Genomic DNA, 23,901 nt, shown 5'->3' with positions numbered 1-23,901 from the left:
TTGATGAAGTTCCAAGCAGATTTTGGAGAACGTCATGCGATTTATCGAGATGCCATCCCACTCGTTGAGCAATTCAACAAAAACCAATGGAAAGCAAGCCTGCTTGTAATGAAGTTCTTACAAATAGTGACACCATGCAGAAAAGTTAAACAGCTTTATTTAGACCTAATCTCTGACAAGCATTTGAAGATTATCAGAAGATAATCGATAGGAACTGGATAGTTTGTCACATGAGAAAAGTAAAAAAGTTAAAAAAAGTTTTATTACGAGATATTGTATCCTTTACATATGCCATTACTTTCGGCATCTTGTTTGATGCATGTGGATAAAAGAAAATAACAAGAGGTGAATTATGCTGAATGTGATTGTGAGTATTAGCTTGCGAGCCACTTACAGCAGTTGACCTTACCCACAAGTTCAGGAGGCTGCTATGTGATGCTTGTGACGTTGATCAATTTATCGGCTAGTCATTAAGACCGATATCCTCAAGCCATTCCAGTAATTGGTGAGTTGATGGTCTAAGCATAGGAAATTCACTTATGCAAAGGCATGCAATTTCAAGCATCCTCGACATCTGTCTGTTGCCATCCTTTTTGTATATACATGGATCAAAAACTTCAGCCTCCCTTTTCTCCTTCCTCATCCGAAGCACCCAAGATACAACATCTCTACTGTCTTTTGGTCTGCACATATCTATAGGCCTCCGACTAGTGAGTAATTCGAGGAGTACAACACCAAAGCTATACACGTCACCCTTAAAAGTAGCAACTGGAGATTGTGCGTACTCGGGAGGAATGTATCCCAAAGTTCCAACAAGATCAGTCGTCACATGGGTCTCGTGAGGTAAAATATGCCTTGCAAGCCCAAAATCAGCCAAATGTGCTTCAAAACTGTCATCAAGAAGGATATTGCTTGACTTGATATCACGGTGAAGTATGTGGGGATCGCAGGACTGATGAAGGTAGGCCAATCCCCTTGCTGCTCCTCGTGCAATCTGCAGCCGTATTTCCCAATCTAGCATTGTGCTTCCTTCATTTTTCTCATGGAGCCAGAAATCCAAACTGCCATTCTCCATGTATGAGTAGATCAACAATCTGTCATTCCCATATTTGCAATATCCTTGCAGCGAAACAAGATTCGGATGCTGGACTCTTGAAAGAGTTTCCACCTCAGCTTGAAACTCCCTCTCCATTTGAAAAAAGTCACCAGAAAGCAGTTTGATAGCTACCTTCCGTCCGTCAGGCAAAGTGGCTCTGTAGACTAGCCCAAATCCTCCACAACCTACAATATGACCCTGATCAAAATTGTTGGTAGCCTCCAGTATGTCATTAATGCTCAGCTCCTTGTTATCCTTGTGAAACAAAATAACTAAACTATAATCAGTTGCATCTGAGCTTTCATCTGCATGCACCACTACCTTTGCATTGTCTTTGTATCTCCCTGGATAACCTCTTACCATGATACAATAAACAACAGCTAAAAGCAAAGTTGCCCCGGTACCAATTCCAATTGCGATGCCTATAACGGCAGCTTTCCAATGCTCTCTGCCCTTTGATGGTTGAAAATCTTTGGAGTCACAAGGTGACAAGTGAAAATCACAGAGACCAGGATTGCCTTCAAAATCAGCACTTGAGAAGGTAGAAAATTGGCCTCCGGTTGGGACTGATCCAACTAAATTGTTGTGTGATACATCAAATTTTGACAAGAAATTAAGCTTAGACAGAGAGTTTGGAATGCTTCCTGTGAGATCATTATGTGACAAGTCCAAGCATTCTAAGCTTGTCATTTCTGAAAGTTGTTCAGGTATTTTTCCTGAAAGATTATTCCAACTCAAGTCCAGCACGTGCAGCTCTACAAGGTTCCTGAATCCTGGCAAAATTTGTCCAGAAAGCATATTGTAACTCAGAATCAGTGAAGAGGGGAAGCTACTGACCTGATTATATCGCAAGCCCTTTATACTTGAATTCCTCTTGATATAAAATGGGAGATCCATTGAGGCAACTTGGAGTGACTTACTTCCAGCCATAAGTCCCTTCATTTGCGCCAAGCTATGCGGGAGCTCTCCGTAGAGTGAATTGTTTGACAGATCCAAGTAAAAGAGATTGTCGAGCTCCCCAATCCATGTGGGAATTGTACCAGACAAGTGGTTCCATGAAATGTCCAAAACCCTTAATTGAGACAATTCTGCCAACCATGAAGGAATATAACCTCTAAGAGCACAGTTTGCAATCACAAGTAATTCCATCCTCTCAAAACCTTTGATTCCATTGATTGGCATAGTTTCGCCACCGTGAAAGTTATGTGTCAAGACTAAACTAACAAGGTTGGGGCAATACTGAAGGACTTGCAAAGCTGAAGCTATGTTAAAGAAATTGTTATGGCTTAGAGACAGACCAGAAAGCGAAGTGAAGTTACTGAAGCTGGAGGGTATCTCTCCTGAAAGATCGTTTCTAGCAAGATTGATGGTTTTAAGCTCCACACACTGGGGGAGTATATCAGGAATGGAGCCAAAGAAAGAATTGCTTCCAAGATCAATGAGCCTTAAGCTAGTCATGGCAGTGCAGTTGAAGTAAATCTTGCCTTGAAGAAAGTTTCGATTGAGATTGAGCACTCTAAGAGAGGATAAGTTTGACAAGGAAGGGGGTAAAATGCCAATAAATTTATTGGATTGAGCAGTAAAAGATTCTAGTTTTGCAAGGCTACCAAAGATATCTGGGATATACCCTGTAAAATTGTTAAATGAAAGATCAATACCAACAAGGTTTGAGAGATTACTGATCTTTGTGCTCAAATTGCCGGAGAACTGGTTCCCCTGAAGAAATAACTGTGTCAGAACTGTCATGGTGAACAACTCCTCTGGCAGCTCTCCAGTGAGGTCATTAGTACCCAGGGAAAGCTCAGTGAGGAAGCTGCAGTTGGTGAGACCTCCAGGGACGCCGCCGGAGAAGCTGTTCATGGAGAAGCGGAGAACTTGTATGTTCGAGGAGGAACTACAAATAGCTGGGTCAATGGGGCCGTAGAATTCGTTTCCGGTGAGATCAACGGAGGTGACTTCGCCAGAGCCAGCGAGGAGTGGGTGTCCGCCGGTGAAGGAATTGTAAGAAATGTTAAAGATTTTGATTGCCGGAAGGCTTACATTCGAGGGAACCGTTCCGTTGAGCTGGTTGGAGCCGAGATTGAGAAACTCCAGTAGAGGTAGCCGGAACAGCTCCGGCGGAACCAATCCGCGAAGGGAGTTTGAGGAAAGGTCGAGCTTTGTGAGTCGGCCCAACCTGGCCAAGGAATCAGGTAAGCCACCTCTCAGCCCCCGGTTGCTGAGATCCAATTCTACAACCCGCCGCCCGGCGATGCTCGAGTTGCCGCAGCGCACTCCGGCCCAGTCGCAGCAATCGACTGATGAGCCATTGAAGCCCCATCCCAACCTAACCAGATCGGGATCCTCAAACCCCAGCAGCGCGTGGAGGTCCCTGAACTCGCAAGTCTGGTTCTGCGAGAAAACCAACCGGGCTAGCGCCAGGAATAGCAGCATCAAGAAACAGCATTCCGGCGACATTGAAATCGAGCTCGCGGGGGGAAAGGAGGGTCTTTTCGTGCCCAAAACCCCAATTTGGGGGGGACACCGTTGAGAAATCCGACACCCCCTTGCTCCCTAGTCAGCCTCCTGGGAATCTTGGCCGGAGAAGGCAGATTTCAGGCGAAGCAGCTCAGGCAAGGAAGCTTGAGGAGGAAGGCGGCCGGGATGTCGGAAGCGCCGGCGCCGAAGGCTCCAAAAGAGGAAAGCAGGAAGCAATGAAGAAAAAGGAGAGGAGAATCCGAGGCAGCCGAGGGCGAGGGAGCTTGGTTTTGACTTCGCTTTCTGCTACTAAACTCGGTAGTTTGAAGATGCTTAGTGCGAACAGCGTTATAAGCCAGCGAGAGCTTGGAATTGGGAAAGGGTGAGAGTGACTGGCTATAGGCGGTGGGAGGTGGGAAGGGAGGGGCGAGCAAAACGGCACGAGATGGAAGTTGGAGGTCAATCGTTTGAACGGGGGCGGCGACAAGACGTCGACTAGCAGCTCCGACGGGTGCCGTGTTTGTCAAAATGACGGACAGCCTGGGAACCGGCTGGTCTGCATGCGAATGACCGGCTCGGTTCATGACAAATTGACAATATTTACCAAATTTATTAACTTATTATTATTATTATAATAATAATAATAATGATGATGATAATGATCTCCATTGGTTTAACTAATTTAGATGGATCAGAATAATATAATAATAAATTATCGCAAGAAAAGAGGTTAGATCAGAATTATTTATAATTATAGTAAATCGTAATCATAATTTCAACGTAATTAATTGTGATTTTTTTTTTTTTTTTTTGAATTCATCGTCCGTTCAGATTATAATTTAAATTGGGCTAAATAACTTTAAACCCCCTTATGTTTTCCTTCCAAAAGCAATTTGCCCCCCTATATTTAAAAAATGACACTTAGCCCTCCTATGTTTTAAAAAAAAGAAGACAAAAAATAATAAATGACCAAAATAACCCTTTGCTATTTAAATGTTAAATTATGGCTAAATAACTTTAAGCCTCTTTTATTTTTCATTCAAAAGTAGTTTCCCCCTGTATTTAAAAAATGACACTTAGCCCCCTATGTTTTAAAGAAAAAAAAAATAGTAAATGATCAGAATAACTCCTTTACTATTCTAAATGTTAAAATTATTCTAACTGAAACATCCTTATTAAAGGTAACCTTATATTTTTAGACAAAAAGAAAAATAAAAATAAAATATTTCACATAATCGTTGAAAACTTAATCTTAACCAAACTTAATTGATATATAGGTCAAAAATTTCACTTATTCCTAAAAAAATGTCACAAAATTTTTACTGGTGCATGTATAAATTTTGTGAGAGTTTTTTTATGAACAAGTAAAAATTTTGACCTATATATAAATCAGGTTTGATTAAGATTAAGCTTTCAATGATTATGTAAGATTTTTATTTTTTACTTTTCTTTTTGTCTAAAAAATCTAAGGTTACTTTAAATAAGGATGTTCAGTTAGAATAATTTTAACATTTAGAATAGTAAAGAAGTTATTTTGATCAGTAATTATTTTTTTCTTTAAAACATAGGGAGCTAAGTGTTATTTTTTCAATACAAGAGAGAAACTGCTTTTGGATGAAAAATAAAAGGTACTTATTTAGCCATAATTTTAACATTTAAATAAAAGTAAGGGTTATTTTGGTCATTTATTATTTTTTTTCTTTTTTCTTTAAAACATAGGGGGGCTAAGTGTCATTTTTTAAATATAGGGGGGCAAACTGCTTTTGGATGAAAAACACAGGGGGGTTAAAAATCATTTAGCCTTTAAATTGGGATGGATAATTGAAAGTCGCCCAGAGGCTGTCCTTATTCTGTGGCCCAACAGTTTGACTACTTGCCCATCGTCGATGACTTTTACATATATAATCTTCGATTATTCGTACTGATCAAAATTATAATTTAGTAGAACGATAAATATAAAAAAAATTATAACTAATTATAATTAAATCATAATCATAATTCAATTATACTTATAAATATGATCTATCTTTATCTGAGTTTTGTTACCCGAGGATGAATGCTCATTTGAGAAATGAAACATTGTGTACAATTTTAAATCCATTTTAAAAATTAATCAAGAAATTTTAAAACAATTTCAAACTATCTAAGAATTTTAGATTACAAATAAAGTCTAGAAGACATAATTGTTGACCACGTGTTTCTTGAACTCCCATGTCATACCGACAATGTAACGACCCTTACTTGCCACTCACACGTGAATTAAATTTCCTCGATAATTTAATATCAATAAATATTTAATTAAATCACGTAGGAAAACACAAAATTTTTTTAGTTTTAATAATGAAGGGAAGAAATATTATTATTTAATGCAATAAGATAAGAAAGTTAACCACTTCGCCATCAATTTGTGTCGGACATCATTAAGTTTTATATGGTTTTGTGTCAGAAATTATTATTTTTCACACGGCAAGAGTGACAAATTAATAGAGGGCAAACAATTAAAGACACCCTTTATTTTTATTATCGAAAAAAAAATATCTGAGCTTTTGAAAATATTAAAACCACATCTAATCTTATCTTTACCTTAAAAAAATACTTGTCCCCATAATATACTACAGATGATGAATATATAGTAGTGTATTTAGATTAAGTAAAGGTTGATCCTATTTATATTTATAGGATCGATTTTAAGGGAATCGTTGATACGATGATTTTATATTTTTTTTTATTTAAAAAATATATACTCGAGGGCACATATCAATGGGAAATATTTAAGATAAAGCTGTAAAAGGTGAGTGATTAAATTAAGGGGTGGGGCTTGTGGTGGGCAGGTAGGGCACCTGCCCAGGGCCCCACTTTAGGTGGGGCCCCATTAATTTTTTTTAATATATTATATAAAAATATATTAGATTTTCTCGATACTTCAATCCTCTTCATCGAAGCGATTCTAGCGAAGCTTTCTCGTCCTAGCTCTCTCGCTGATTTAAGCGAAGCTCTCTTGCCCTCCCTCTTGTTGCGTCCTCCCTCATCATGCTTGAAGTCTGAAGCTCCCCGCGACGACGTCGTCCCTCGTCATGCCCTCCCTTAAGCCGCTCTCACTTGCAAGAGATATTTTAGGACTGATTATTTTTTTATTGTGGTAGATATTGCTCTTATGGAGTTGAGAAGTATGTTTGAACAATTGAATACTTTTGAAGAGATGTTTGGATTCTTGTTCGATGGAGAACAGTTAATGGCATTGGATGAAGATGATTTGAAAAAATATTTTGTGAAACTTGAATCTGCTCTAAAAAAGGATGATATGTCTGATATTGATTCATATGATCTACTTTTGGAATTACGAATGTTGCAAGAGATGCTACCTCTGGAAGCATGTGACACAAATAAATCTTGAGCGACCATTAAAATTTTAGAATTTGCATTAAAAATGGATATTTTCCTTATGATCGTAGTTGCCTATCAAATTTTACTGACTATTCTTGTGACTGTAGCATCAGCTGAAAGGAGCTTTTCAAAATTAAAATTATTGAAATCTTATTTGAGAATTACAATGAGTCAAGAGAGATTGAATGTCTTAACGATCTTTTGCATGGAAAAAGACAGATTAGAGGATATCTCATATGCTGATATAATTGATGACTTTACTTCAAAAACATATAAGAAGAATACATTTTAAGTAATATTGGTTGTTGAATAAGTTATTTTGAGAAATCATGTTATCTAATATATAGTTTATTCAATTATATATTTTAGTTTATTTTGATTATGATATTTAATTAATTTTTTAATATATATTAAAATTTTCAAATTAATGCAAGAGGGAGGACCTAAATGACTAAATTTATAATTTTATCCCCGGCCTAATTTTTCTCAGGACCGCCCTGGATGATGAATTAGTGTCCTTTATATTAAAAAAAAAAATTGAAAGAAGAGTGATATTTGATATTTTTTAAAAAGAGGTCCTTCTTTCATTTTTACCCTTTATACACAAGAATATATATAATTTTAATATTTCACAATCCTTATGTTATATATCTCTTGAGATCTATTATAATATAAGCCTTAAATTTTAAAAATAAAATCTAACTAGTATAATCATGAATTTTTTAAAAAAAATTAAAGATATGCCAGGAAGTAAAGGCGCGTAAATGGCCACACAATGCATTATTAAATTATATTATATATATATAGAAAGAAATGTTATTATATACGTCTTATGACTCTTATCTTACACAGAGCATCTATTTTTTTTTATTTAATTTTTTTATACTTTAAATTTTAAAGTAAAAAATTTATTGATATAATGGAAAGTTTAAACAAAATAAAAAACTCACTGTGGATGATAGTTACTGCGCCATCTATGCTTGGGACGCCTAACATAAAAATAGTATATATAAAATTTTTTATATAATATATTCATTTTTTATTGAAATTATCAAAAAAATATTTTTTTTAAAAAATCCATATTTTAATTGATTTTTAAAAATTCGGACGCCTTTTTAGAATAATATGAGTGCCTTTTTATTTATTTTCCCCCTTAATAGAGTTCCAATTTATTATTTCAAGGATAAACTAAAAGGATTTTCTATGTTTTTAAAAATTATAAAAGGATATTTCTCTTTTAGTATATCCCTATTTTATCCCTCGATATCCAAACAATAGAATATTTTAATTTAAATCCATAATATTTTCCAAAATATTTTTTAGAAGTAAAAAAGAATATAAATCCATATTGGTATGTATTTATATTTATATCAAATTAAATTAAATTTACATAAACAACACTACACATGCTAGCTTCAGAAAAATCACGTGTCAAATATCAAAGATAAGTATTTTCCCCTTATTTTACTAATCAAATATAAATAATCTTTTTTAATATTGAGCTTAATTAGATTTTTGTAACCATTTAAGTTTAGAAATATTTTTTAAAAGTTTATTTAGTATTCTTATCACATATAATAAACATATTATATTATGTTTCAAAAGAACTGTCGATATTTTTATATTGCACCTTTTTTTTCATAATTTCTTTTAGGGAGAAAATGGTCATGAACTTAGCATATATTTTCATGAAGTTTGACTATTATCTTTTGTTCAAAACCCAAAAGGAGACTTTTATTTTGGTCAAAGTAAATAGTTACGTTTTGAAAAAAAAAGGTCGTTACGGACCTTATAATCCTATTGTTCTCATTAAAATGCCAAAATGGTCTTTCCAAGGATAAAAGCTTGACTTAAAACAAATTGACTTGTCAAATAGGTTTGAAAATGTTGCAATGTGGAGGCATAATCAGAATTTAAACTATTGGCCGACTATATAATAGATAATTAATTAATTTGAAAATATAAATAAAATAGGTGAATATTAAATTTTCAAAATTATGGAATAAAATACTTAATATTCAATAAATTTAAAAGTATAGAGTAAAAATACTATTCTTTTTAGAATAAAATTTATTAATTATTATACGTTATTAATTTTTTTAACCAAACTTCCGTTGAATATCGATGATTATAAAATTGATTAAAAATTCTTCTTCTATTTTATTACGAAAGGTTATTTTATCAAGTTTTATAGTAAAAAATGTGTATTTTGTTGTTATAGAAATGAAAAGATTTAAAATTAAGATGAATTAATCTGTCAATTAAATAAATATATTAAATTCATTATATAAGTAAATAAATATAGTTATAATATATAAATTATAACCAATGAGGAAAAAAAAATACCGGTCAATTAAATTATAAGCTCTTGACTTATTTCTTTCAACTAATTTTCAATATAATTAAAAAATAATTGATAAATTTTGAAAGCTTTCATAGTCAGTAAACATCAAACTTATAATAATCTAATTTCATTATAATAATCTAATTTCATTCTCAAGTGGTGATGGGCAAATATTTTGCATCGAAATCAAGAGAATAGAATTTCTTAGCAAATCGATAGATGTAATCAACATTAAGAAATTTAAAGTTTTATTTAGGTTCCAATGCACAACTAAGTTTAAGAAGTTCAACTATTTCATTCTTGAATATACTATTAAGTTCTTCAACTTAAAAAATCTAATAGTAAATACATCAAATCGAAAATGGCGCTCAATTGTACTTGAGTTATTTTATCGACAAGAGTGACCTATAACAAATTTATAACGAGTTTCTATGTGAGATATCTCAATATCATACTTGAGACAAATTTTTTTCACGTAACAAAATGAGTCATCGAATGCCTTCAATGTTGCTTTAAGTTATAATATGTTCTTATGTTTTTGTTTTGAAAATTGTGTAGCTCTCACTGTGTCAATATGTCAATATGATGGAATATATTCATCAAATTATCAAAATATTTCTACAGTATTGTCGTGGGGTCAAGTATTTGATAGCAATAACTAAATTAAAGAAGGGACAAAATAAACTTAAATAGTGAAAATAACTGTACTCTTTATTGATGATATACCAAAAACATATTTACACCTTATGTTATACATGCCTTTATAGTGAAGTAGGAATGAAAATCCATCCTAAAATAATGCTTATAAATCTAACCACCAATATATATATATGATCCTATTCGAAAATTGAGAAGATGACTAATTGAGAATGTAGCTACTGCATTGACTGGATATAAACATCAGTGTCTAGTCAGGGAAAGGGTCCCCGGTGTTGGCCCTCCGACGCTCAAGTTAGTCACCAGAAAGAGGGAAGAAGACAGAGCAACAATGAGCACAAGCGTGAATAGTGAATAATGCGTACCTCCGTCGGTGCATGACCCCCTTTTATATAGCGCCCCAGCGGGTGATGTGCACACTCCTCGAGGCATGGACACGTTCTAGTTGATGGATCGTTTGAAGCGATAGAGGGGGGGGTGAATATCGCGCGCTTTAAAACTATTCTTTTCTTTTGAAACCGAAGTCGTGCAACGGAAAATAAAGAGAGACAAGGTATTTTACTTCGTTCGGAGCCTAGCTCGACTCCTACTCGAAGGCCCGCAGTCCTTGACCGCACCGATGGGCAAAGCACTAAAACTCTTCTCTCCGAACTCCTCGGAGAGAAGCAGATCGTACAAGTACAAGAGATATAAGATAGTAATAACTCTACTATCTTATATAATTTAAGTGCAACAATAATAAATTTACCGACAAATGAATTTGAAAGTCGAAGCTTGTGGTCGGCGTGAATGTAGAGATTAATGGAGACTTGTTGCTTCGAGCAGCTTGCAGAACAACAATTTTTTTATCAGTAAAGTTATTACCGGCCTCTGACCTCGAGCCTTAATTTATAGGTGCACTGAGGTTTGGTCGACCGATCCCTCTGTTCGGTCGACCGAACCAGCTCCGATCACCCACAGCTGGAGTCTGACGCTGGCTCGTAAATTCTGCATTAACTGGCCTTCAATGGTTCAGTTGACCGAACCTTTTTATCGGTCTACTGAACAAGCTTTTACCTTGTTCGTCGAAGTCTGCCAGAATCTTGAATTAATGTGCGTTTAATGTTGATTGGATCGGTCGACCGATCCTCTTGTTCGGTCGACCGATCAGCCCTTCTTTCCTTTGCTTGCTGATCATGTCTGATGCACTGGCTGTGCTGAGTCACCAAGGTTCGGTCGACCGATCTTATTGTTCGGTCGACCGATCAAGCTTTGATCGGCCTCAGTTTGTTTTGGTCTGATCTGAAACACTGCTTTGATAACTTCTGTTTCGGTCGACCGATCCTTTGGTTCAGTCGACCAATCAAGCCTGACCTGCAAAACAGTGTTAGAACAAAAACATCCTGCAACATAAAGATTAGCACAATGATAATATAATGCATGAGTAATATAAAAGACAGTAGAACTGTCCTGATCTCAACTTTGAAACCTTCCCGGTTTCTTCAGTTGGATTAGTGACCTAAGGTTGTTCCCTCTGGGAACCCGACCTCACTGTCGCTCCTCCAGTTTGCTTACTTCAACCTACCTGTCAAACTTTGATCCTCCAGATCCAGTTTGGACTTTTCACTCAGCCTTGATCAGCTCCCCAGGACTTTTCTTTTGATCTTCAGTCCTCCAGACTTCTTGATCACACCGCCAAGCATTGGGTCCCCTTGACCTGCTTGGACTTGCACCTGGGTTCCACGATCGGCTAAGACTTTTCTGCCTAGCCTCCAGCTAGAACTTTTCCAGTTGAGCAGACATCCTGCACACTCAATCAACTTGTTAGATCACAACAAGACTTAACTTGGAACCTTTGACAACATCAAAACTCAGGTTTGATTCTAGTGTAACTTGCACCAACAATCTCCCCCTTTTTGATGTTTGGCAACCAAGGTTCAAAGTTAAGTTAAATATATGCAACTAGTAAACAAGCAATTTCAATTCTTATTTCTCCCCCTAAAATAATCATCTCCCCCTGAATTAACTATCTCTCCCCCTTTGACACACATCAAAATTAGGGGAAGTCAAAAAACTAAACATAGAACATAAGAAGGTCTAACATTTAAAAATGAGGAAAGATTAAACAAGTAAAGAGAAGTTAAACTTTTAGTAAAGGAAAACTAACTATTCAAAAATATACTAAGTTTTGAAATGATATGAAATTTTTCTAAGTTTCAAAACCATATTTTTACTAAGTGAACAAAATTTGAAAAAGAGTTTAAAGATATAAAATGATTTATAATTTGAAAAGAGTTTAAGAAAACACTTTTAAAAATAAATTACTAAAAAAATATCAATCTTGAAATTAATGTTTTTTTGAAAAAGATGTTAAAGAAAATAATTTTGAAAATAAATAGACTAAGTGAAAAATTTTGAAAACGTGTTTAAAGAAACCATTTGAAACACTAATAAAGTTTATAAAAATATTTTGAAGATAACTCCCCCTAAAATTGATATTTATCCTAAAAGTCCAAGCATGGTTTAGTAAACTAAGGAAAAAGGTCCTTATGATGAAATGTCCAACCTTTGTCCAAGACTAGCTATCACAAGATAGTAGCAAGTTGACTCAGGTTGGTCAATTTGAGCATTTATAACTAGCAAGATTTTTACTTACTAGTCAACTCAAATTGATCAATGTCTGTTATTTAAAGCCCAGATTTATTGTAACACCCCACCCTCCTCACTACTAGTCTGCGAGGGCGGAGCGCTACTGGACTACTAACTTATCTTAACTAACATTGCACACATGTTGATAGTAATTCCTAAAACTCTCGGAGAACTCAAAACATACAATTAACTAGCAGCGGAAGATTAAATGACTCATCTAATACATTCTTAATAAATGTCAATCTTAATAAATTCTTATGTTAGGTCCCAAGGCTTCTATAGTCCAGACATCACACATCCATCCACACCTCCTTGTCACCTTCCTTTGCTATAACTTTTCCTTTCCTTTATCTGTAGTAAGAGGAAATGCAAACTATAAGCAAAATTGCTTAGTAAGCGCTATCTAACTCACAAAACTCGAATATGCATGTAACTGGAAGAAATCTAAAACTGAATGCTCAGAAAGAAACACTACTCATGCTCATCTAATAGCAAAAGAAACAAGGCATACTGGAATGCTAAACATGTAAAGCAAATCTAAACAAACACGCTAGCATAAAAGAAAACTAAACTTGCTGGATTTTAAATTTATGTGAAGCTTGTTTTACTTTTGTTTGAAAACTTATACTTTAATACTTCAAAATAATAATCAACTTTCTTCTTGGGCCCGACAACTGTACTTGCTATGCGCGCATCCTTAACTAGACCCGAGATAGCTGGTCCCGAATCTAGTAGGGTTTACTAGGTTATCTAAACCTAGGGACAACTATGGGAGCCCAGCCTAAGGACAACTGAGAGTCCTACATACTAGGTTATCTAAACCTTGGGACGACTATGGGAGCCCAACCCAAGGACAACTGAGAGTCCAGTACAGTGTCACTGATAAAAGTAAAATACTTGTTATCTTTTAATACTTCTAATATATAATGCCTCGACATTTTAACGAGCACCTTGTGTGCCAAAATCCCTAAAGTCTTGACTTTGGGATCTACTTAAAGCCTTGACCTTTTTCTTTCTTTTCTTTATCTTTCTTATACTTGTTAATACCTCTAATAAAAGAATGCTTCTTTAAAAACTAAAATGTTTAAACAAATTATAACTTTGAAATGCATAAACAAAAATCTACATACTATGCTAATCAAAATTCTGCATACTATTCTAATCAAGATTCTGCATTCTATGCTACACTATTTCTGCATACTATGCAAACATAAAATCTGCACTATAAGCTTAATTAAAATCTGTACTATAGGCTTAATTAAAAATCTACACTATAAGCGCTTAATTAAAATCTGCAATATAAGCTCTACATAAAAATCTGCATTATAAGCTTAATTAAAATCTGCACTATAGGCTTAATTAAAAATCTGCACTATAAGCGCCTAATTAAAATCTGCAATATAAGCTCTACATAAAAAATCTGCATTATAAGCTTAATTAAAATCTGCACTATAGGCTTAATTAAAAATCTGCACTATAAGCGCTTAATTAAAATCTGCAATATAAGCTCTACATAAAAATCTACATTATAAGCTTAATTAAAATCTGCACTATAGGCTTAATTAAAAATCTGCACTATAAGCGCTTCTTATGCTTCGAATTCAAGAAGAACAAAGGTCCGAAACTACTCCTACTGCAGGTGAGAAGCACTTACCTTGATTCTTGGACTCACAACTGAACAAAAAGGGCTTCTAGGACCTTGGCCGACCACCGGAGATGATGCCCTAACTCCCTTTCATTTTCTGCCCGAGCTCCGCCATCGTATGCAGAAGAGAAGGAGAGAATGGTTTAAGTCACGGGAAAACAGAGCATCAACTTATCCCTTTTTATAACTTAATATTTCTGTTAACTCCTTAAATAAATTCGCTACCTTTTCTAAACAGACAAATCCAACATCAACTTATCCCTTTTATAATTCAATATTCTTCTAACTATCTTAAATAAATTCGCTACCTTTTCTAAACAGACAAATCCAACATCAACTTATCCCTTTTATAATTCAATATTCTTCTAACTATCTTAAATAAATTCGCTACCTTTTCTAAACAGACAAATCCAACATCAACTTATCCCATTTATAATATTCTGTTAACTATCTTAAATAAATTCGCTACCTTTTCTAAACAGACAAATCCAAGATCAACTTATCCCTTTTATAATCCAATATCTGTTAACTATCTTAAATAAATTCGCTACCTTTTCTAAACAGAAAAATCCGTTTGCCCACCTGGTCAGCCGTGTTTTGACCGAGTCAAAGGTCGCGGGTTCAATTCTCGGCTTGGACATTTTTTTTGTCGAAACTTCCTTCGTTTAGTAAAAATACCAAACGACCTCCAAAAATTACATAAAAATACTCTACAATTTTTTAAAAATCTCTAGAATATTTCTAAATATTTTTAAGAACTTTTAGAACTCCTAATGAGGAAAATTGGGTCGTTACAATCCCCTATACCTTATAAAAAGTTCGTCCTCGAACTTAGAATAATTCTATAGCATGTTCTCTACCTTGTACATGCATTAGTTAGCGTCCATAATCTAATGTACTAAGGAAAACCACATCAAAGGTATCTTAGGACCTCCTAACGTACTTTCAACGAACATAAGCATAAGCAGTGACATAAGCATGACAACATAAACGTAAGCATGGTAGATGAACTAAACATAATGATAGACTCGATCACAAGCATGTCCATATGCATAGGCAAGAACACAACATGAACATAATGTGGACCTAAACATAAACGTAAATATAAATATAACATGACTTGAACATACTTGCATGCATACTTATAAACATACTATTGTGGTGGCCTAGTTGCACTTAGTAGTACCGTAACATAAGTTGTTGATCAGACAACTACCCTAGCGCTAGGTTGGTAGGGGTCCGAACTTAGGACCGGAGTTCCCCTTTATTCTGGCGCGCTCATCGGGCTTAGGTCCCCGGATCATACCACCATCCCAGAACATATCTTGTTTGATTTTGACGCGCTCACTGGGCTTAGGTCCCCAGATCATACCACCATCCCAGAACATATCTTGTTTGATTCTAGCGCGCTCACCGGGCTTAGGTCCCCGGATCATACCACCATCCCAGAACACATCTTGTTTGATTCTGGCGCGCTCACGGGGCTTAGGTCCCCGAATCATACCACCATCACAGAACACATCTTGTTATGTAAAAGAAACTAAGCAGAATTCTTAACTTTATAAGCACTTCTAAACATCCCTATTCTGTACATATAATCTAATACTTCTAAGGATTTCTCTTTACTGTAAAGAATAAAGAAAAGCATACTAAAAATTAAATACTTTATTACTTGAAGACGACAAGGTTGGTGCTGATGTGTAATGTTGGAGAATAGGAACTGCTCTGATACCAACTTGTAACACTCCACCCTCCTCACTACTAGTCTGCGAGGGCAGAGCGCTACTGGACTACTAACTTATCTTAACTAACATTGCACACATGTTGATAGTAATTCCTAAAACTCTCAGAGAACTCAAAACATACAATTAACTAGCAGCGGAAGATTAAATGACTCATCTAATACATTCTTAATAAATGACAATCTTAATAAATTATTATGCTAGGTCCCAAGGCTTCTATAGTCCAGACATCACACATCCATCCACACCTCCTTGTCGCCTTCCTTTGCTATAACTTTTCCTTTCCTTTATCTGCAGTAAGAGGAAATGCAAACTATAAGCAAAATTGCTTAGTAAGCGCTATCTAACTCACAAAACTCGAATATGCATGTAACTGGAAGAAATCTAAAACTGAATGCTTAGAAAGAAACACTACTCATGCTCATCTAATAGCAAAAGAAACAAGACATACTGGAATGCTAAACATGTAAAGCAAATCTAAACAAACACGCTAGCATAAAAGAAAACTAAACTTGCTGGATTTTAAATTTATGTGAAGCTTGTTTTACTTTTGTTTGAAAACTTATACTTTAATACTTCAAAATAATAATCAACTTTCTTCTTGGGCCCGACAACTGTACTTGCTATGCGCGCATCCCTAATTAGACCCGAGATAGCTGGTCCCGAATCTAGTAGGGTTTACTAGGTTATCTAAACCTAGGGACGACTATGGGAGCCCAGCCCAAGGACAACTGAGAGTCCTGCATACTAGGTTATCTAAACCTAGGGACGACTATGAGAGCACAACCCAAGGACAACTGAGAGTCCTGCATACTAGGTTATCTAAACCTAGGGACGACTATGAGAGCACAACCCAAGGACAACTGAGAGTCCAGTACAGTGCCACTGATAAAAGTAAAATACTTGTTATCTTTTAATACTTCTAATATATAATGCCTCGACATTTTAACGAGCACCTTGTGTGCCAAAATCCCTAAAGTCTTGACTTTGGGATCTACTTAAGGCCTTGACCTTTTTCTTTCTTTTCTTTATCTTTCTTATACTTGTTAATACCTCTAATAAAAGAATGCTTCTTTAAAAACTAAAATGTTTAAACAAATTATAACTTTGAAATGCATAAACAAAAATCTGCATACTATGCTAATCAAAATTCTGCATACTATTCTAATTAAGATTCTGCATGCTATGCTACACTATTTCTGCATACTATGCAAACATAAAATCTGCACTATAAGCTTAATTAAAATCTGCACTATAAGCCTACATAAAAATCTGCACTATAAGCTTAATTAAAATCTGTACTATAGGCTTAATTAAAAATCTGCACTATAAGCGCTTAATTAAAATCTGCAATATAAGCTCTACATAAAAATCTGCATTATAAGCTTAATTAAAATCTGCACTATAGGCTTAATTAAAAATCTACACTATAAGCGCTTAATTAAAATCTCAATATAAGCTCTACATAAAAATCTGCATTATAAGCTTAATTAAAATCTGCACTATAGGCTTAATTAAAAATCTGCACTATAAGCGCTTAATTAAAATCTGCAATATAAGCTCTACATAAAAATCTACATTATAAGCTTAATTAAAATCTGCACTATAGGCTTAATTAAAAATCTGCACTATAAGCGCTTCTTATGCTTCGAATTCAAGAAGAACAAAGGTCCGAAACTACTCCTACTGCAGGTGAGAAGCACTTACCTTGATTCTTGGACTCACAACTGAACAAAAAGGGCTTCTAGGACCTTGGCCGACCACCGGAGATGATGCCCTAACTCCCTTTCGTTTTCTGCCCGAGCTCCGCCATCGTACGCAGAAGAGAAGGAGAGAATGGTTTAAGTCACGGGAAAACAGAGCATCAACTTATCCCTTTTTATAACTTAATATTTCTGTTAACTCCTTAAATAAATTCGCTACATTTTCTAAACAAACAAATCCAACATCAACTTATCCCTTTTATAATTCAATATTCTGCTAACTATCTTAAATAAATTCGCTACCTTTTATAAACAGACAAATCCAACATCAACTTATCCCTTTTATAATATTCTGTTAACTATCTTAAATAAATTCGCTACCTTTTCTAAACAGACAAATCCAAGATCAACTTATCCCTTTTATAATCCAATATTTTGTTAACTATCTTAAATAAATTCGCTACCTTTTCTAAACAGAAAAATCCGTTTGCCCACCTGGTCAGTCGTGTTTTGACCGAGTCAAAGGTTGCGGGTTCAATTCTCGGCTTGGACATTTTTTTGTCGAAACTTCCTTCGTTTAGTAAAAATACCAAACGACCTCCAAAAATTACATAAAAATTTCTAAAAATCTTTAGAATATTTCTAAAATATTTCTAAATATTTTAAAGAACTTTTAGAACTCCTAATGAGGAAAATTGGGTCGTTACATTTATAGCGATGCACTGACATAAGCATTTGAAATCTAGGGCTAAGTCCTAAGCATCTCACCCATTCTAAGTTATCAAACAAGGGATCCTACTGTGCTTATAAGATGCTGGCTCCTATAACTATAGGATCATGCAGTTCTACGGTAGATCCTAGGCTATTCCAGAAAATATTTTAAAAGAGTTTTGAAAAACAAAATTTTGAAAGGGAATTTTTTGTAAATAAATTTTGAAAAATTATATAGTAGTAATTTTCAAAAAGAAAAGAAAACAAACTATTCTATTAAACACATCCCTAATTGTCGTCTTAAGGTACTAAATTCAGCTTCAGGTAATGGTTTAGTGAAAATATCTGCTAAGTTAGATTTAGATTCAATATATTTAAGTTCAATATCTCCTTTTGAAACGTGATCTCTAATAAAATGATGTTTTACTTCTATATGTTTGGTTCTAGAGTGATGAACTAGATTTTTAGTTAGATTTATTGAACTAATATTATCAATGTAAGTTTTTATATTTTTGTATTCTAGATTAAAGTCCTTTAATGTATGAGACATCCAAAGTAGTTGGGCTATGCACTCACCTATTGCTATGTATTCGGCCTCAGTGGTAGATAAGGCAACACATTGTTGCTTACGGCTAAACCAACTAACTAAAGATGATCCTAACAATTGACAACCTCCACTTGTACTCTTCCTATCTAACTTACACCCAGCATAATCCGAATCCGAGTATCCGACTAAGTCAAAATGTGAGGTTCTTGGGTACCAAATTCCCACATTAATAGTGCCTTTTAAATATTTGATAATTCTTTTAACCAGTGAAAGATGAGTTTCTTTTGCACAAGTTTGATATCGGGCACACATACTAACTACAAATAAAATGTCATGTCGGCTTGCAGTTAGATAAAGTAAACTCCCTATCATACTTCGGTAATACTTTAAGTCAACAGGTATACCATTTTCATCATTATCAATGGTTAGGTTACTTGCCATTGGTGTTTTAAGCCCTTTACAATTTTCCATACCAAATTTTTTAAGAAGGTCTTTTGTATACTTAGTTTGATGTACATAATTACCATCTTTAGTTTGTTTAATTTGAAGACCTAAAAAATAATTTAATTCACCAACTAAGCTCATTTCAAATTCATTTTCCATTAAGGTTACAAATTCTTTTAAAAATTTTGAATTTGTTGAACCAAATACAATATCATCTACATAAACCTGGGCTATAAAAATGTCTGAGTTAAAGGTTTTAATAAAAAGTGTAGGATCAATTTGGCCTTCTTTAAAACCCTTGGATTTTAGAAAACTAGATAGATGTTCATACCAAGCCCTAGGTGTTTGTTTTAATCCATATAAAGCTTTTTTAAGTTTAAAAACATAGGTTGGATTTTCTAGATCTTCAAAATCGGGTGGTTGACTAACGTAGACTTCCTCCTTAATAACGCCATTTAGAAAAGCGGATTTAACATCCATTTGGTACAACTTGAACCCCTTAAATGTAGCATAGGCTAGCAACATTCTAATTGATTCAAGTCTAGCTACGGGGGCATAAGTCTCGTCGTAATCTAGTCCTTCGACTTGACTAAACCCTTTCGCTACTAAACGAGCTTTATTTCTTAAAATATTACCTTGATCATCTAATTTGTTTCTAAACACCCATTTAGTATCAATGACCGTTTTATTTATCGGTGGAGGTACTAAGTCCCAAACCTGATTTCGTTCAAATTGGTTTAACTCTTCTTGCATTGCAATTACCCAGTTAGGTTCTATTAATGCATCATTTATATTTTTAGGTTCAATTTTAGATATTAATGCTATTTGACTTAGATTTCTAAAAGCAGATCTTGTTTGAACCCTCAATTCAGGATTTCCTATGATTTGATTGACTGGATGGTGAGGGTTAGATTTTAATAATTTTGAATTTTCAGATTCTTTAAGGTTGATTAATTCTTCATCGTCTTCTTGATTACCATTTGAAGGAGTTTGAGTAGTAGAAACGTTATCAATTTCATTAAATGTTACATTTGTCGTTTCCTCAATTTTCAAAGTAGATTTATTATAAACTCTATAGGCCCTACTTGTAGATGAATACCCTAGAAAAATTCCTAGGTTAGTTTTCGAAGTGAATTTGCCTAAGTGATCTTTAAGATTTAAAATATGTACATTACAACCAAAAACTTTAAAATATTTTATATTAGGAATTTTGTTGAAATAAATTTCATAGGATGTTTTATTTTGATCTTTATTAATTATGATTCGATTTTGAACATAACAAGCTGTGAAGTATTTTGGTGTATTGTATACATTTAACATGGTTCAGACAGCTTCTTGTAAGGTTCTATTCTTACGTTCTACTAAGCCATTTTGTTGTGGTGTTTTATGGCATGAAAACTCATGGTGATAACCATTTTCTAAGCAAAAATTATTAAAATTATGATTTCTGAATTTTCCTCCATTATCACTTCTTATCCTTTTTATTTTAATATCTCTATCATTTTCTACTTGTTTACAAAAATGCTTGAATGTTTCAAAGGTTTCATTTTTATTAGATAAAAATTTTACCCAAGTATATCTAGAGTAGTCATCAATGATTACTAAACAATATAGATTTCCATTAAAAGATTTTATTCCATGAGAATCAAATAAATCCAAATGTATTAGTTCATGTATTGTATTTGTTCTATTTTGATTTGTAAGTTTATGAGTTGATTTAATTTGTTTACCTTGTTGACAGGAATTACAAAATTTATTTAAAGGATTTCCTAATTTTGGCAAACCTTTAACTAAACCATTTTTGCTTAATTTTAATAAATTTTTAAGGTGAGTATGAGCTAATATCCTATGCCATAACCAAGTTTCATCATTATTTGCTAGAAGACATTTAGATATTGTTTTAGGTAGATGAATGGAGTATATATTTTTGTCTCTAAAACCTTTCAGTAAAACATTAGTTGAGTCATTGTAACTAATTAAGCATTTAGAAGACAAAAATTGAACCTTAAAACCTGAATCACAAAGTTGACTTATACTAAGTAAATTATAATTAAAATGTTCAACAAGTAAAACCTTTTTAATTGAAATGTTTGATTGTAATTGAATTTCACCTGTACCGATTACCTTTAACTTGCCATTGTTTCCAAACGCAACGGACCCTAAATTTTTGAATTCAATGTTGGTAAATTTGTGCTGATCCCCAGTCATGTGTCTGGAACACCCGCTATCCAAAATCCATTTATCCAGAGCTTTGGAATCCTACAAAATGTAGGATGAGACCAAAGTGTGGTTAAAGGATTAAATAAGTAGTTTTGAACTTTAATTGATTTACATGAATTTAATATGTATTATTTATTATTCGAATCAAGTAAATTGATTAAGTTTTAAATATAATTTTTAATAAGTTTAAAATAATTTTTAATAAGTTTAAAATAATTTTTAATAAGTTTAAAATAATTTTAATAAGTTTAAAATAATTTTTAATAATTTTAAAATAATTTTTAATAAGTTTAAAATAATTTTTAATAAGTTTAAAATAATTTTAATAAGTTTAAAATAATTTAAAAATAATTTTTAATAAGTTTAAAATAATTTTTAATAAATTTAAAATAAATTTTGATTAAGTTTAAATAATTTTTAATAAGTTTAAAATAATTTTTAATAAGTTTAAAATAATTTAAAAATATTTTTAATAAGTTTAAAATAATTTTTAATAAATTTAAAATAATTTTTGATTAAGTTTAAAATAATTTTTAATAAGTTTAAAATAATTTTTAATTAGGTTTAAAATAATTTTTGATTAAGGTTAAAATAATTTTTGATTAGGTTTAAAATAATTTTTGATTAAGTTTAAAATAATTTTTAATAAGTTTAAAATGATTTTTTAATAAGTTTAAAATAATTTAAAAATAATTTATAATTTATAATTTTAGTTTGAAACAGATTTGAATTAATTAGAATTAATTTTAGTTTGAATTGATTTTAGTTTGAATTAGAATTAATTTTAGTTTGAATTAGAATTGAATTTTATTGAAAGAGGTTATTGAACCCATGTTAGATTCAAACTTAGCTTTGGGTTAATCAAGCAGGCATCCTAAGGATAAGTTTCAGTTCATTGGCGAGGCATATGACCTACTTGAATATCATTAGACCACTTGCTGAAGACTTTCCAAACTGTTCCTGCCCAAAAAACTTAATACTAAATCTTGGTCTAACTAGCCCATGTTTGACTGGGGTAGCTTCGGTCAGATCCACTAAGTCTAGTGCATCAGGTAGAATTTCACATTCAACCTAGACATGCCTTCGACAGAGTTTCCTTGACGTACTATCATCCCAATCCATTCCGATGCTATGTTATAGGGTTTGATAAACCTTTTTCATCTAACCGTTCTAATAATCCTAATCCTAAGTATTGAGTTTGTTTTAATTAAGTTGGTTGGATTATTTTTCTAGTTGCTCCCCCTGAGTCATAGCTTAGATATGGTCTATCTAAGTAATGGATTTGACTCTTAGGGACCAAGTAGAGGTTTGGTTTAATTTGTTTAATTAAATTTTTTGTTTGGACCCATGCTTGGACTTGACTTCTAACATTTTAACTAATTAATGATAAGTATGGTTTGTTTGTTTGTTTGTTTGGGTTTGTAACTGAGTCCTGATTTGTTGTACACGGCTCGTTGCGATCCAAGTACCATATTTAGATACTTGGATCCCATTTCGAACCTTTCCAACATTTTCTTGAGTCGCTCGACTTGACCTTTCAAATCGGAATTTTCTTCCTCAAGTTTTTCAACTTAAGTTGAATATCCGACTTGAACTTGGTTAGTCGAGTCACTCAAGTTAACTTGTTGCTTAAGGTGGTCTATTTCCTTAAGTAACAAGTTATTTTGTTTTTCCGATTTTGCTAATTTTTTAAACAAGCATTTAGCTACTTTAAGTAAATTTGACTTTGAATAAATCGTTACCATATTTGGATCTTCCGATCCGTTGCCTTTGATGTCGATCTCAGACTCGTACTCGTCCTCGGACTCGGAATCTTCATTTCTTGCCATAAATGCAAGATGGCTTGAGTGTTTTGTTTGTTCCGTGTCGGATTCGTCGGAAGAGGTTTCATCCCAAGTCGCTTGAAGTGCCTTTTTCCGTCTTGTCGATTTGGGTCGTTCTTCTTTCCGATTTGGGCATTCGTTTTTGAAATGCCCCTTTTTGTTGCAGCCATAACAAATCATTTCTGATTTGTTTTGAATCTGGTTCGGTGGAGTCTTTTTGGTATTTCTTCTGAACTTTTTCTTAGTCAACAATCTTCGGACCATGTTGACTAGTTCTTCTTCGTTTGTTGAGTCTGAGTCTGACTCGCTTTCAGACTCGATCTTTATTTTTGATTTTGTCTCTTTGCTTGAACCTGCATACAAAGCAACTCCTTTCTCGACATGGCTCATGTTAGATTGCTCGTGTAATTCCAACTCGCAAAACAATTCATCTAACTTAAGAATTGAAAGATCTTTGGAAACTTTGTACGCATCTACAATTGATGCCCACAAAGCATTCC

The 23,901-nt window shown here is 33.7% G+C and overlaps 1 protein-coding gene across 1 annotated transcript; it reads right to left on the bottom strand.

Annotated features, from left to right (window-relative positions):
• Positions 1-231: 231 nt before the first annotated feature.
• Positions 232-3,892, bottom strand: LOC122023902 (phytosulfokine receptor 1-like). Its single transcript, XM_042582325.1, has one exon. It carries the CDS (start codon positions 3,551-3,553, stop codon positions 464-466), a length of 3,090 nt encoding a protein of 1,029 aa, XP_042438259.1. The 5' UTR covers positions 3,554-3,892; the 3' UTR covers positions 232-463.
• Between the last annotated feature and the right edge of the window lie 20,009 nt (positions 3,893-23,901).

The sequence above is a fragment of the Zingiber officinale genome, chromosome 9B, assembly GCF_018446385.1.
Source record: "Zingiber officinale cultivar Zhangliang chromosome 9B, Zo_v1.1, whole genome shotgun sequence".
In the NCBI taxonomy this organism is placed as follows: domain Eukaryota; kingdom Viridiplantae; phylum Streptophyta; class Magnoliopsida; order Zingiberales; family Zingiberaceae; genus Zingiber; species Zingiber officinale.
This window is presented reverse-complemented; position numbering and strand designations above follow the sequence as displayed.

What these genes read in the sequence shown, in the direction of transcription:
- LOC122023902 (XM_042582325.1), bottom strand. Translation starts at nt 3,553, where the DNA reads ATGTCGCCGGAATGCTGTTTCTTGATGCTGCTATTCCTGGCGCTAGCC.